The sequence below is a fragment of the Tachyglossus aculeatus genome, chromosome X3, assembly GCF_015852505.1.
Source record: "Tachyglossus aculeatus isolate mTacAcu1 chromosome X3, mTacAcu1.pri, whole genome shotgun sequence".
NCBI classification, from domain to species: Eukaryota; Metazoa; Chordata; class Mammalia; order Monotremata; family Tachyglossidae; genus Tachyglossus; species Tachyglossus aculeatus.
Window position 1 is genome coordinate 13,838,226 of NC_052099.1, and position 12,531 is coordinate 13,850,756.

At 50.0% G+C, this 12,531-nt stretch overlaps 1 protein-coding gene across 1 annotated transcript in view; it reads left to right on the top strand.

The window, feature by feature from the left end:
* Positions 1 to 12,531, top strand: part of SHOC1 (shortage in chiasmata 1) — a 105,457-nt gene that overhangs the window by 40,940 nt on the left and 51,986 nt on the right. Inside the window, exons 15-17 of the mRNA XM_038770260.1 lie at positions 1,068 to 1,193; positions 3,974 to 4,150; positions 9,865 to 9,972. Coding sequence (XP_038626188.1) covers positions 1,068 to 1,193; positions 3,974 to 4,150; positions 9,865 to 9,972 — 411 coding nt within the window. The remainder of the gene's footprint in view (positions 1 to 1,067; positions 1,194 to 3,973; positions 4,151 to 9,864; positions 9,973 to 12,531) is intronic.

A 12,531-nucleotide genomic window follows, 5' to 3' on the forward strand; every position in this document is an offset into this window, starting at 1 on the left:
TTTTACCAGTCGGAGTCAGTCTATCACTAAATCCTTGCTGGTTTTCCTCCACATTTCCTGAATTCACCCCTTTTGGCCTAAACAGTCCTCCTCACTTCCCTCCAATTACCGCATCGGTCTCCTCACCGGTCTCCCTCCCTCAAACCTCTCCCCACTTCGGTCTGTGCAACACACGCTGCAGCCTAGATCCTTTTTCTATAACGCCAGTCACTCCCCTTCTGTCCACCTCTCACAAACCTCTCAGTCAAATGGAAACATCTTTCCGTTGGCTTCAAGTTTCTCCATCCGCCGTCTCCATCGACTGCTCCCTAGCCTGCCCTTTTTGCTCCTTTCGAGATCCAGCTGGGAGCGTCCCTTGCCTCCGACCCCTCGCTCACGATCTTTGCCCCGTCTGTGAATTCCCTTCCCTTCCAACCTGCCAGGCCGGAGCTCTTCCCATTCTTGGAGCCCTTTTGAAATCCCACTCCCATCAGGAAATATTCACCAATTAATCTCCCCCCCCGCGGGTCCCTGCCAACTCGACGGCCCCCCTCGGCGTGTGTGTTGGGTGCTGTTGATGATGATGATGGTATTTGTTAAGCGCTTACTATGTGCCGGGCCCCGTTCTAAGCGCTGGGGGAGAATCGAGGTAATCGGGTTGTCCCAGCCCACCGTGAGCATCCGGTAAACGCGATTGTAACGCGCAAACGCTAATATTCACGCTCAAAATCTAAAAATACCTGGGCTGCAAAAGCACTTCTGTCATTTACTGTGTAAGCACCCAGGCGGCCTCCCGTCTCAGGGACCATCTTCGCCGTTAATACGGTTCCAATATGGACAGAGACCCCCCCAATAGTCTTCGGATAAATCCCCCAGCACTAGGAATGGAGTTTTTCTGGCTCCCAAGCACTGAGACGGCCCCCCTTGATGCCCCAAAGTAATCCTGCCTCTACTTTATGTGCGTTTTTAAAGACGGCAGGGATTGCGCTATGTTGAGCACAAAACGATTAAGTAAAAGCCTGCTTGAGTGATTTATTGTGGGTGTGACCGTTTGGGGCTGAGGTCAGATGGAATCTTTTTTTTAATAGGGTTGGAAAATCGGTCTCTGGGCATTAAACAGACACATCCAGCTCATGCAAATGAACCCCCGAAGAACATAAATTATCCAAAGAAGTTGGAGAGTACCGTCATTTACGTTGAAATAAAAGCATCAGGTACGTTTGGAGCTTTTCAGGCGGGCTGGAGGGGAGGGGGATGTTTAAACTCCGTTTATCGTTTTTTGATTGTTGCTCTGCCGTCACTGTTATCTCTAGATTTTTGCCTGCGTGAATTCTTTCTCGTAAAGTCTCTGTCCCAGGGAAACCGGCGTATTTCACTGCATCCCATTTTGTTTCTGCAGAGTCACGAACTGTGTCACCCAGGAAGGAAAGCTCTGTTCCCTGTTATCGCCAGGGGTGGCTAACCTGGTAAAGGCATGCCTAGTCTTTGGTGATGGTTTATAAAGGCGAAGTTGCTTCTTAGGATTCCTTTATTCAATCGTATTTATTGAGCGCTTACTGTGTGCAGAGCACTGTACTAAGCGATGGCATTTCCCCGGGGAGAAATCCCACAGAAGCAACTTTTATGTTACAAAAACACAAAAATCCTCGACTTCCCTCCAAGTTTACGTCACCCGGCCTCCAAAACCGGTCTGATCCCCAGGGGGATGAACAATCAGACATAGGTTTTGGCCGCGGAGAAGGTGTTCTCCCCTTGTCCTTTGTCCTGACGTTTCACTTTTATACGAAACCTACCTGAAACACCTTCTCCGCGTCCTCTATTACCACCGATAAGATGAAGAGCTAAAAAAGAAAGGGAGAATCTGCATTTTCTTGACCCTGACGTTTCACTTTTATACGAAACCTACCTGAAACACCTTCTCCGCGTCCTCTATTACCGATGATAAGATGAAGAGCTAAAAAAGAAAGGGAGAATCTGCCTTTTCTTGACCCTGGCTCCGGACTTGCTCTCTCACTTTTACTTACGTTCACTGTATTTGTTGTATCTACGCCAGTCTTGGCACATAGTAAGCACTTGACAAATACCAGGATTATTAATAATATTTGAAGTAGCAAACACTTAACAAGTACCAGAATTATTCGTATTATCCGAAGCACTGGGGTAGCGACGAATCCCCCTTTGATTGACCGATCCCAAAGGAAAACTGGGCCTCGTTGGAAAACAACGTCAGGCGCTGCAGACGTCAGTTATGACGACACAGATAACAGTGGTCTTTCTTGAGCGCGTTTTCTGTGCCAGACACTCTGCTAAACGCTGGGGCGGCTACAAGCGAATCGGTTTGGGTGCAGTCCCTGTATCGCGTTTTACAGCTGAGGTAACTGAGGCACAGGGGAAGGGAAATGACTTCCCCACAGTCCCACAGCAAATCAGTGGCGGAGCTTCCTGTGCCCTAGGCCCGTGCTCTCTCCACTACGCCGTGCTGCTTCTCACAAGGGACAGAAATTCCTAAATTCCTGGTCTGCAGAGTGAAGTACGAACCGGAGCGGGGAGAGACGGGAGGCAGGGAGGTCGGGAAAGGAGGCCGATACAGTAATCAAGGCGGGATAGGAGAAAGTGAAGCAGCGTGGCTCAGTGGAAAGACCCCGGGCTTTGGTGTCAGAGGTCACGGGTTCAAATCCCGGCTCCACCAATTCATTCAATCGTATCTATCGAGCGCTTACTGTGTGCAGAGCACTGTACTAAGCAATTAATAATAATAATGATGGCATTTATTAAGCGCTTACTACGTGCAAAGCACGGTTCTAAGCGCTGGGGAGTTTACAAGGTGATCAGGCTGTCCCACGTGGGGCTCCCAGTCTTCATCCCCATTTTCCAGATGAGGGAACTGAGGCCCAGAGAAGTGAAGTGACTTGCCCAAAGTCACCCAGCTGACAAGTGGCGGAGCCGGGATTTGAACCGATGACCTCTGCCTCCAAAGCCCGGGCTCTTTCCACTCAGCCGTGCTGCGTGACTTTGGGCAAGTCACGTCACTTCTCTGGGCCTCAGTTCCCTCATCTGGAAAATGGGGATGAAGGCTGGGAGCCCCCCAGGGGACAACCCGATCGCCTTGTAGCCTCCCCAACGCTTAGAACAGTGCTTGGCACGTCGTGCTTAATAACTGCCATTATAATTATTATTATTAACACGGTAGCAGTTTGAATACAGTGCTCTGCACATAGTAAGCGCTCAATAAATACGATTGATGATGAATGGAGAGGCAAGGGCGGATTTTAGCAACCGACAGATTCTCCGTTCTTCAGTAGCCTGCCGGCGAGGGAAAAAAGGGAGATTCCAAGAGTTTCCACACTCAGCTCTCTCCCCTTTCTTTTCAAAGACAGAGGGTGAACCCGTGAAGACAGTTGTCTTCTGCGTTGTCTTACCTGCCACTTGCCCGCTCGTGGCTCAGTGGCCAGAGCCCGGGCTTTGGAGTCCGAGGTCGTGGGTTCAAATCCCGGCTCCGCCGACCGTCAGCTGGGGGACTTTGGGCCACTCGCTTCAATCAATCAATCAATCGTATTTATTGAGCACTTACTATGTGCAGAGCACTGTACTAAGCGCTTGGGAAGTACAAATTGGCATCACATAGAGACAGTCCCTACCCAACAGTGGGCTTCACTTCTCTGGGCCTCAGGTACCTCACCTGGAAAATGGGGATGAAGACCGGGAGCCCCCCGTGGGACCACCTGATCACCTTGGAACCGCCCCAGCGCTTAGAGCAGTGCGTCGCGCATAGCAAGTGCTTAACGAATGCCGTCGTTGTTATTATTGTTATCACAGTGGGGCTCAGTCGGTGGATGGTATTTATTGAGCGCCTACAGTACGAAGCGCTTGGGAGAGTACCCTGTAACAGACACAACAACAAGCTTACGGTCTGGAAGGGGGGAGATGTGAGAGAAACGACAGATTTCGGCTTGACCGTTTCCCCGTCATTGACTCAAAATCCTCTTTTTGACAGCCAGCCAATGTGACGCATACGCTCTCCTAGAGGCATCGGCCACCCCGCTCATGAGAGAGCTCACAGACCTCGCTGTCCTGTCTGAAGAAAACGGGAATTTCGCCACCGTCACCTTTGACCAAGTCAGAGTTTTCCTACAGCTGCAGGAGAAGAAAGTCAATGCTAATTTACAGCAAAGTAAGTGCAAGGAAAAAGCCGGACTCTTTCCGGATTAGAAAACGGGAATTTTGCCGCCCTCACCTTTGACCAAGTCAGAGTTTTCTTACAGCTGCAGGAGAAGGAAGTAAATGCTGTTTTACGGCAAAGTGAGTGCAAGGAAAAAGCCGGACTCTTTCCGGATTAGAAAACGGGAATTTCGCCGCCGTCACCTTTGACCAAGTCAGGGTTTTCTTACAGCCGCAGGAGAAGGAAGTAAATGCTGTTTTACGGCAAAGTGAGTGCAAGGAAAAAGCCGGACTCTTTCCGGATTAGAAAATGGGAATTTTGCCGCCCTCACCTTTGACCAAGTCAGAGTTTTCTTACAGCTGCAGGAGAAGGAAGTAAATGCTGTTTTACGGCAAAGTGAGTGCAAGGAAAAAGCCGGACTCTTTCCGGATTAGAAAATGGGAATTTCACCGCCGTCACCTTTGACCAAGTCAGGGTTTTCTTACAGCCGCAGGAGAAGGAAGTAAATGCTGTTTTACGGCAAAGTGAGTGCAAGGAAAAAGCCGGACTCTTTCCGGATTAGAAAACGGGAATTTCGCCGCTGTCACCTTTGACCAAGTCAGGGTTTTCTTACAGCTGCAGGAGAAGGAAGTAAATGCTGTTTTATGGCAAAGTGAGTGAAACGAAAAAGCCGAACTCTTTCTGGATTAGCTTTCTAACCTACCTCCAGAAGCCACGTGGCTCAGCGGGGAAGAGCCAGAGGTCGCGGGTTCAAATCCCGGCTCCGCCGCTTGTCGGCTGTGTGACCTTGGGCAAGCCACAGCTTCTCTGGGCCTCAGTGACCTTATCGGTAAAATGGGGATGAAGCCCGTGAGCCCCCCGTGGGGCAACCTGATCACCTTGTCTCCCCCCCAGCGCTTAGGACAGTGCTTCGCACAGAGTAAGCGCTTAATAGATGCCTTCTTGCATCCATTCCTGGCACTGCAGCGTGCGTAATGGCAACTCAATCGCGCGCCTTTCTACACTCTGTTCTCTGTAAAATACGCGAAACGTTGGGACTGCTGTTTTTCGAAACCGCCCTGCAAACTGTGTGAAGAGCCTGTTACCGAGGCAATACATGGCTGAGTATCAGAGGGACAATCCTTGGCCTGTTCACATCTTGGCCCATCCTAGTGCCTAGAATAATAATAATAATAATAATAATAATAATAATAATAATAATAGCGGCATTTGTTAAGCACTTACTATGTGCAAAGCCCCGTTCCGAGCGCTGGAGGGATGCAGGCTGATCAGGTTGTCCCACGTGGGGCTCACAGTCTTCATCCCCATTTTCCAGATGAGGGAACTGGGGCTCCGGGAAGGGAAGTGACTCGCCCAGGGTCACACGGTAAACATATAGAGAAGCAGCGTGGCTCAGTGGAAAGGGCCCGGGCTTTGGAGTCAGGGGTCAGGGACTCGAATCCCGGCTCTGCCAATTGTCAGCTGTGTGACTTTGGGCAAGTCACTTGACTTCTCTGGGCCTCAGTCCCCTCATCTGTAAAATGGGGATTAAGATTGTGAGCCCCCCGTGGGACAACCTGATCTCCTTGTAACCTCCCCAGCGCTTATATGTTTGTACATATTTATTACTCTATTTATTTATCTTACTTGTACATATCTATGCTATTTATTTTATTTTGTTACTATGTTTGGTTTTGTTCTCCGTCTCCCCCTTCTAGACTGTGAGCCCACTGTTGGGTAGGGACTGTCTCTATATGTTGCCAGCTTGTACTTCCCAAGCGCTTAGCACAGTGCTGTGCACACAGTAAGCGCTCAATATATACGATTGATTGATTAGAACAGTGTGCACATAGTGCACATAGTGTTTTGTTCTCCCTCTCCCCCTTCTATGTGCACTTTGCACATAGTGTGCGCTTAATAAATGCCGTCATTATTATTATGTGGCAGAGCCGGGATTCGAACCCATGACCCCTGACTCCAAAGCCCGTGCTCTTTCCACTGAGCCACGCTGCTTCTCTAACAGTGTTTGCCACCGAGTAAGTGTTCAACAAATACCACGGAACCAACTAACAAACGAAAAAGGGAACCCCTCCTCCCCCTCTCCATCCCCGCCATCTTACCTCCTTCCCCTCCCCACAGCGCCTGTATATATGCATGTATGTTTGTATGGATTTATTACTTCATTTACTTATTTATTTTATTTGTACATATTTATTCTATTTATTTGATTTTGTTCCTACGTTTGGCTTTGTTCTCCGTCTCCCCCTTCTAGACTGTGAGCCCACTGTTGGGTAGGGACCGTCTCTGTATGTTGCCAACTTGGACTTCCCAAGCGCTCAATACGGTGCTCTGCACACAGTAAGCACTCAATAAATACGATTGAATGAATGAATGAATGAATGAATGAATGAACAAGCGAAGAGAGCAGGCAGCTATCGCCGGAATTGAACCGATACCAGTTCAGTAATTGGGTCGGGGGTTAGAGGCAGGTTATGGGAAGTACAAGTATGCTTGTACTTCCCAAGCGCTTAGTACAGTGCTCTGCACACAGTAAGCGCTCAATAAATACGATTGATGATGATGATGGAGGGGTGTAAATGATCTGAATCCAAGCCTCTTATTAATAGTGATGGTATTTGTTAAGCGCTTACTACGTGCCAAGCACCGTTCCCAGCGCTGGGGTAGATACAAGTTGGCCCTCATGGGGCTCACTGTCTTCATAATCCCCATTTTACCGATGAGGCCCAGAGAAGTGAAGTGACTTGCCCAAAGTCACGCAGCTGACCAGTGGCAGAGGCAGGATTAGAACTCACGACCTGACCCTGGCGGGGCCGCCGGGAGGAAGGTGATCGGCCTCTTTTACCCCTCCACTTTTCTGCCCCGGGACTCGGCCGCGGAGAGCGGTAGGCCAGCCGGCCCGGCTTCCCTCAAAACGGGAAACGGAGCTCAGAACATTCAGTCGTTCATTCGATCGTATTTATTGAGCGCTTACTCTGGGCAGAGCGCTGGACTAAGCGCTTGGGAAGTACAGTCTCCCCACGTCCTCCCCTCCAATGCCCGGGCAAAGAGAGCGCGAAAGACGGGGGAGAGACCGGACCTTCGCTGTGGGCTGAGAACGTGTCTGTCCTGTCGTACTCTCCCAATAATAATGATAATAATGGCATTTACTAAGCGCTTACTACGTGCAAAGCACTGTTGCAGGGCTCTGCACACGATAAGCGCGCGATAAATGCGATCGACCGACAGGAGTTGTGTGGAGGGAAGAGAGCCGCGGGAGGTTTCGGGGGAGAGTAGGAGAAATGTCTGCCCGATCCACAGCCCGTCCCTAACGCGGGCCCAACGCCTGCCTCGGCCGAGGGGGCCTCTCACGTCCACTCTCAAACTCCCCAGCCCCCTCTTCCATTCTCAACGACTCCCAACTTCCGCCTTCCTTCCTTCCTTCAGCGCTTAGGACAGCGCTTTGCACGTAGTAAGCGCTTAATAAATGCCATTATTCTTATTATCAGTCAAGGCTGCCCAGATCCGTGGAGTGGCGGGAGGAGTGGATGGCCCCATTCCGTTCCCGCCTTAGCGCTGCCGAGTCCCCGCCTGTGCTCCCGAGCGACGGGGATGGAGGAACCTAGCCGGATTTCCCTTGGATTCCCGCCCCACCCCGGGAATCCCGAGACGGCCAGCGTGCGTAGTAATAATAATGACGGCATTTATTAAGCGCTTGCTATGTGCAAAGCACTGTTCTAAGCGCTGGAGATATTACAAGGCGACCACGTGGGGCTCACAGTCTTAATCGCCATTTTTACGGGTGAGGTAACTGAGGCACAGAGAAGTGAAGTGGCTCGCCCGAAGTCACCCAGCTGACAACTGGCGGAGCCGGGATTTGAACCCATGACCTCCGACTCCAAAGCCCGGGCTCTTTCCACTGAGCCACGCTGCTGCGTAGGGGAAAAGAAGAGGGGGGGCCGAAACCCGGGCGTCCCACTCTCCTGCCCTCCTCTGACCCCCCAGCCGGCCTCTCAAGGGGAAATAGAGATGGTGGTCTCTTGCCGACATTCAACGGTATTTATTGAGCGCTTACTGTGGGCAGAGCACTGTACTGAGCGCTTGGGAAGTACAAGTCGGCAGAGCGGGGCAGGGCAAGAACTCAACAAGCAAATTTACTCACCAGTCAGATGGGGGATGGAGCCAAACCGGTGTCGGTTTGGGGACGAATCCAGATATCAAAAGGTGATGATGCTGCTGATATTTGTTAAGCGCTTACTACGCGCCCACCACTGTTCTAAGCACTGGGATGGATGCGAGCAAATCGGGTTCATTCATTCATTCAGTCGTATTTATTGAGCGCTTCCTGTGTGCAGAGCACTGTACTAAGCGCTTGGGAAGTACAAGTCGGCCACACAGGGAGACGGTCCCTACCCAACAACGGGCTCACGGTCTAGAAGGGGGAGACAGACAACAAAACCAAACCTGTGGACGGGGGGCAAGTCATCAGATTAAATAGAAATAAAGCTCTGTGCGTGTCCCAGCTGGGGCTCACAGCCTTCATCCCCATTTTACAGATGAGGGAAGTGAGGCGCAGAGAAGTTAAGCGACTTCATAATAATAATAATGGCATTTATTAAGCGCTTACTATGTGCAAAGCACTGTTCTAAGCGCTGGGGAGGTTCCAAGGTGATCAGGTTGGGGCTCCCAGTCATCCCCATTTTTCAGCTGAGGGAAGTGAGGCACAGAGAAGTTAAGCCACTTGCCCGAGGTCACACAGCAGACAAGCGGCGGAGCCGGGATTAGTCATTCACTCATTCAATCGTATTTATTGAGCGCTTACTGTGTGCAGAGCACTGTACTGAGCGCTTGGGAAGTACAAGTTGAACCCACGACCTTCCGACTCCCAGGTTGGTGCTCTGCCCACTAGGCCGGGAAAGCCTTTCGGGAGCCGTGGAGTTATCAATTGCAAGAGAATTGCGACTGATAAGCAACTGCAATAGAGAAGCGGCGCGGCTCAGTGGAAAGAGCCCGGGCTTTGGAGTCCGAGGTCATGGGTTCAAATCCCGGCTCCGCCTACTGTCAGCTGGGTGACTTTGGGCGAGTCGCTTCACTTCTCTGGGCCTCAGTTCCCTCGTCTGGAAAATGGGGGTGAAGACCGGGAGCCCCCCGTGGGACCACCTGATCACCTTGGAACCTCCCCAGCGCTTAGAACAGTGCTTTGCACATGGTAAGCGCTTAATAAATGCCATCATTATTATTATTATTATTTAAGAGGCAAATCTGCTTAGATCTTGCCACAGTTTCATGGAGGAATAATTGGGTTGCGTAGCTAAAGGGCCAAATTCTCCTTGCCTGTGTTTTAAATATTTGTTTCTCTTTCAGGGATTTGGTAAATACTTTTTTAATCTCCCCCCCCCCCAGCCCCACCCTATATGGGAAGAATTGGGGACGAGCTGGTACTTGGTAAGACTTGAGTCAGAGGTCATGGGTTCTAATCCTGGCTCCGCCACCGACCAGTTGCGTGACTTTGGGCAAGTCACTTGACTTCTCTGGGCCTCAGTCACCTCATCCGGAAAATGGGGATTGAGACCGTGAGCCCCACGTGGGACAACCTGATTACCTCGAATCTCCCCCAGCACTTCTAACGGTGCTCGGCACATAGTAAGCGCGCTTAACAAATGCCATCATCGTTATTATTATCATTGTCATTCTAGAATGCGTACTGAAATTCAAAATTGCCACGGAGCTAACTGATTTTGCTTCTTTAGATAGACAAGATGAAAAAGAAAAGATGTTACTGAAACTGGTGGCCCTGCTGAATTTTCTGGTAACAGTTCGAGATATCCTGCTAATCTGTAACTTGTATTCGGCATTAGGTGAGTTTAAAAAAATTCCTCGCTTTGTGGGGTGGGTTTTTTTTTTCATTTTTGAAATCTGACATACTTAATCATCTTTCATCCAAAATGCTTTAAAAGAACTCAGTGAGCCCTCCGTAAGACCGGGCCTAGCACCGAAGTGAGTCCGGCAGGAAATTCCGAGAGGAACGCGGGCAGTTTTCAACCTTAAGATGTTTTGAATTTCCGGGACTAGCATTTATAGAGTTTCTAGATGTACACCCCGTTTCGGTTTCACAGCCCGTCGGTTTCAACCTTAAGACACTTGCCTCTTTTGTGGTATTAGCTCCAGGGTCTTTCGCGGGGCTGGGAAATGGGGAAATAATTTAAAACTTGTGTTGGGGCTTTGCCGGGGGTGGGGAGTGGGAGGACACTGAAAGAGGCTTGATTGGGAGAGGCCGAAAGGATTCTGTCGTATTTATTGAGTGCTTACTGTGTGCAGAGCACTGTACTAAGCGCTTGGGAGAGGCCAATGTAGCAGACCCATCTCCTGCCCACAACAAGCTCACAGTCTAGACGGGAAGACAGACGTTCATATAAATACGTAAAATGACACCAGTGCTGTGGGGCTGGGCGGGGGGATGAATAATAATAATAATAATAACGGCATTTGTTAAGCGCTTACTATGTGCCAAGCACTGTTCTAAGCGCTTAATAAAGGGAGCAAGTCAAGGCGGCCCCGGAGGGAGTGAGAGAAGAGGAAAGGAGGGCTTAGTCAGGGCGATCCAACCGAGGAACCTCTCTGACTCAATTTGAGGACGTTGATGTAGATGTCTTACTTCTCTCTAATTGACTAACCAACTCCGGCTTCCCAAGGTCGGTTCAGTAACCGATCCGCTATCTGTGGCGTTGCTCCTCCGAGAAAATCGGTTCCAACCGACACCTTTCGACTTCAGACGAAGTTTTCGGGACGCAGTCGGGTCATAAATCCGCGGACTGCCCCTAATCCCCTTCGGCCGCGCGGCGGGTATTTAGCGCGGACCCTTTAGCACACTGGCGTGGCGAAGCTTCGTGAACTTGAAGAGCTGCAAAGCAACAACGCGGTATGGGTGCGAGTCGCGCTACCTAGGGTGGCGAGCAGGTATTCCGGAGGGGCAGTGAAGAGAGGGTGTGAGCCCACTGTTGGATAAAGACTGTCTCTATATGTTGCCAACTTGTACTTGCCAGGCGCTTAGTACAGTGCTCTGCACACAGTAAGCGCTCAATAAATACGATTGATTGATTGATTGATTGATTGAGGGTGGCTCGCGGCGATGAGAGGAGGAAATGGTGTGCAGCAGGCGGCAGACACAGACACAGAGATTGCCGCCACAGGAAAATCAGAAATAGAAGCCACGTGGCGGAGCGAGAAGCAGCAGGGCGTAGTGGGAGGCGTGACGGACAGAGCCCGGGCCGGGGAATCCGAAGGTCGTGGGTTCTAATCCCGGTTCCGCCACTCGCCTGCTGCGTGACACCGGGCAGAGAAGCAGCGCGGCTCAGTGGCAAGAGCCCGGGCTTTGGAGTCAGACGTCGTGGGTTCCAATCCCGGCTCCGCCAGTCGTCAGCTGTGTGACTTGGGGCAAGGCACTTCACTTCTCTGGGCCTCAGTTCCCTCATCTGGAAAATGGGGGTGAAGACTGTGAGCCCCCCCACGGGACCACCTGATCAATCAATCAATCAATCAATCAATCGTATTTATTGAGCGCTTACTGTGTGCAGAGCACTGGACTGAGCGCTTGGGAAGTACAAGTTGGCAACATATAGAGACGGTCCCTACCCAACAGTGGGCTCACAGTCTAAAAGGGGGAGACAGAGAACAAAACCAAACATACTAACAAAATAAAATAAATAGAATAGATATGTACAAGTAAAATAAATAAATAAATAGAGTAATAAATATGTACAAATATATATACATATATATATATGTCATATATACAGATCACCCTTTAACCTCCCCATATATATGCACATAGTAAGCGCTTCATACATGCCATCATTATTATTATCATCACTAAATCACTCCACTTCTCCGGGCCTCAGTTTCCTCATCTGCAAAATGAGGATTGAGACTGTGAGCCCCACGTGGAACAGGGACTGCGTCTGACCCCATTTGCTTGTATCCACCCCAGCACTTAGGACAGCGCCTGGCTCATAGTAAGTCCTTAACAGATACCATAATTAGTATGAATAATAATAATAATAATAATAATAAATAATAATAAAGCGTATGTGGTTAAGCATTTACGTATGTGCCACGCTCTGTTCACAGCCCCGGCGAGAGATACGGTACGGTCAGATTAGACATGGCCCTGTGGGGGAGCTCAATTAAGTTCCCAACCTGCGCTGCAAATGAAGAAAAGCCACAGTTTGGCCACATTCATTTAATTCATTCATTCAATCGTATGTACTGAGCGCTTACTGTGGGCAGAGCACTGTACTGAGCGCTTGGGAAGTACAAGCCGGCAAACCTGCCTTATTCTCTCCGGGGAGGAAAATCAGATTCCCCCCAGAATTCAGCAAGGGATTTAGAATTTTTTGAGAAGTTTGGTTTATATTTAG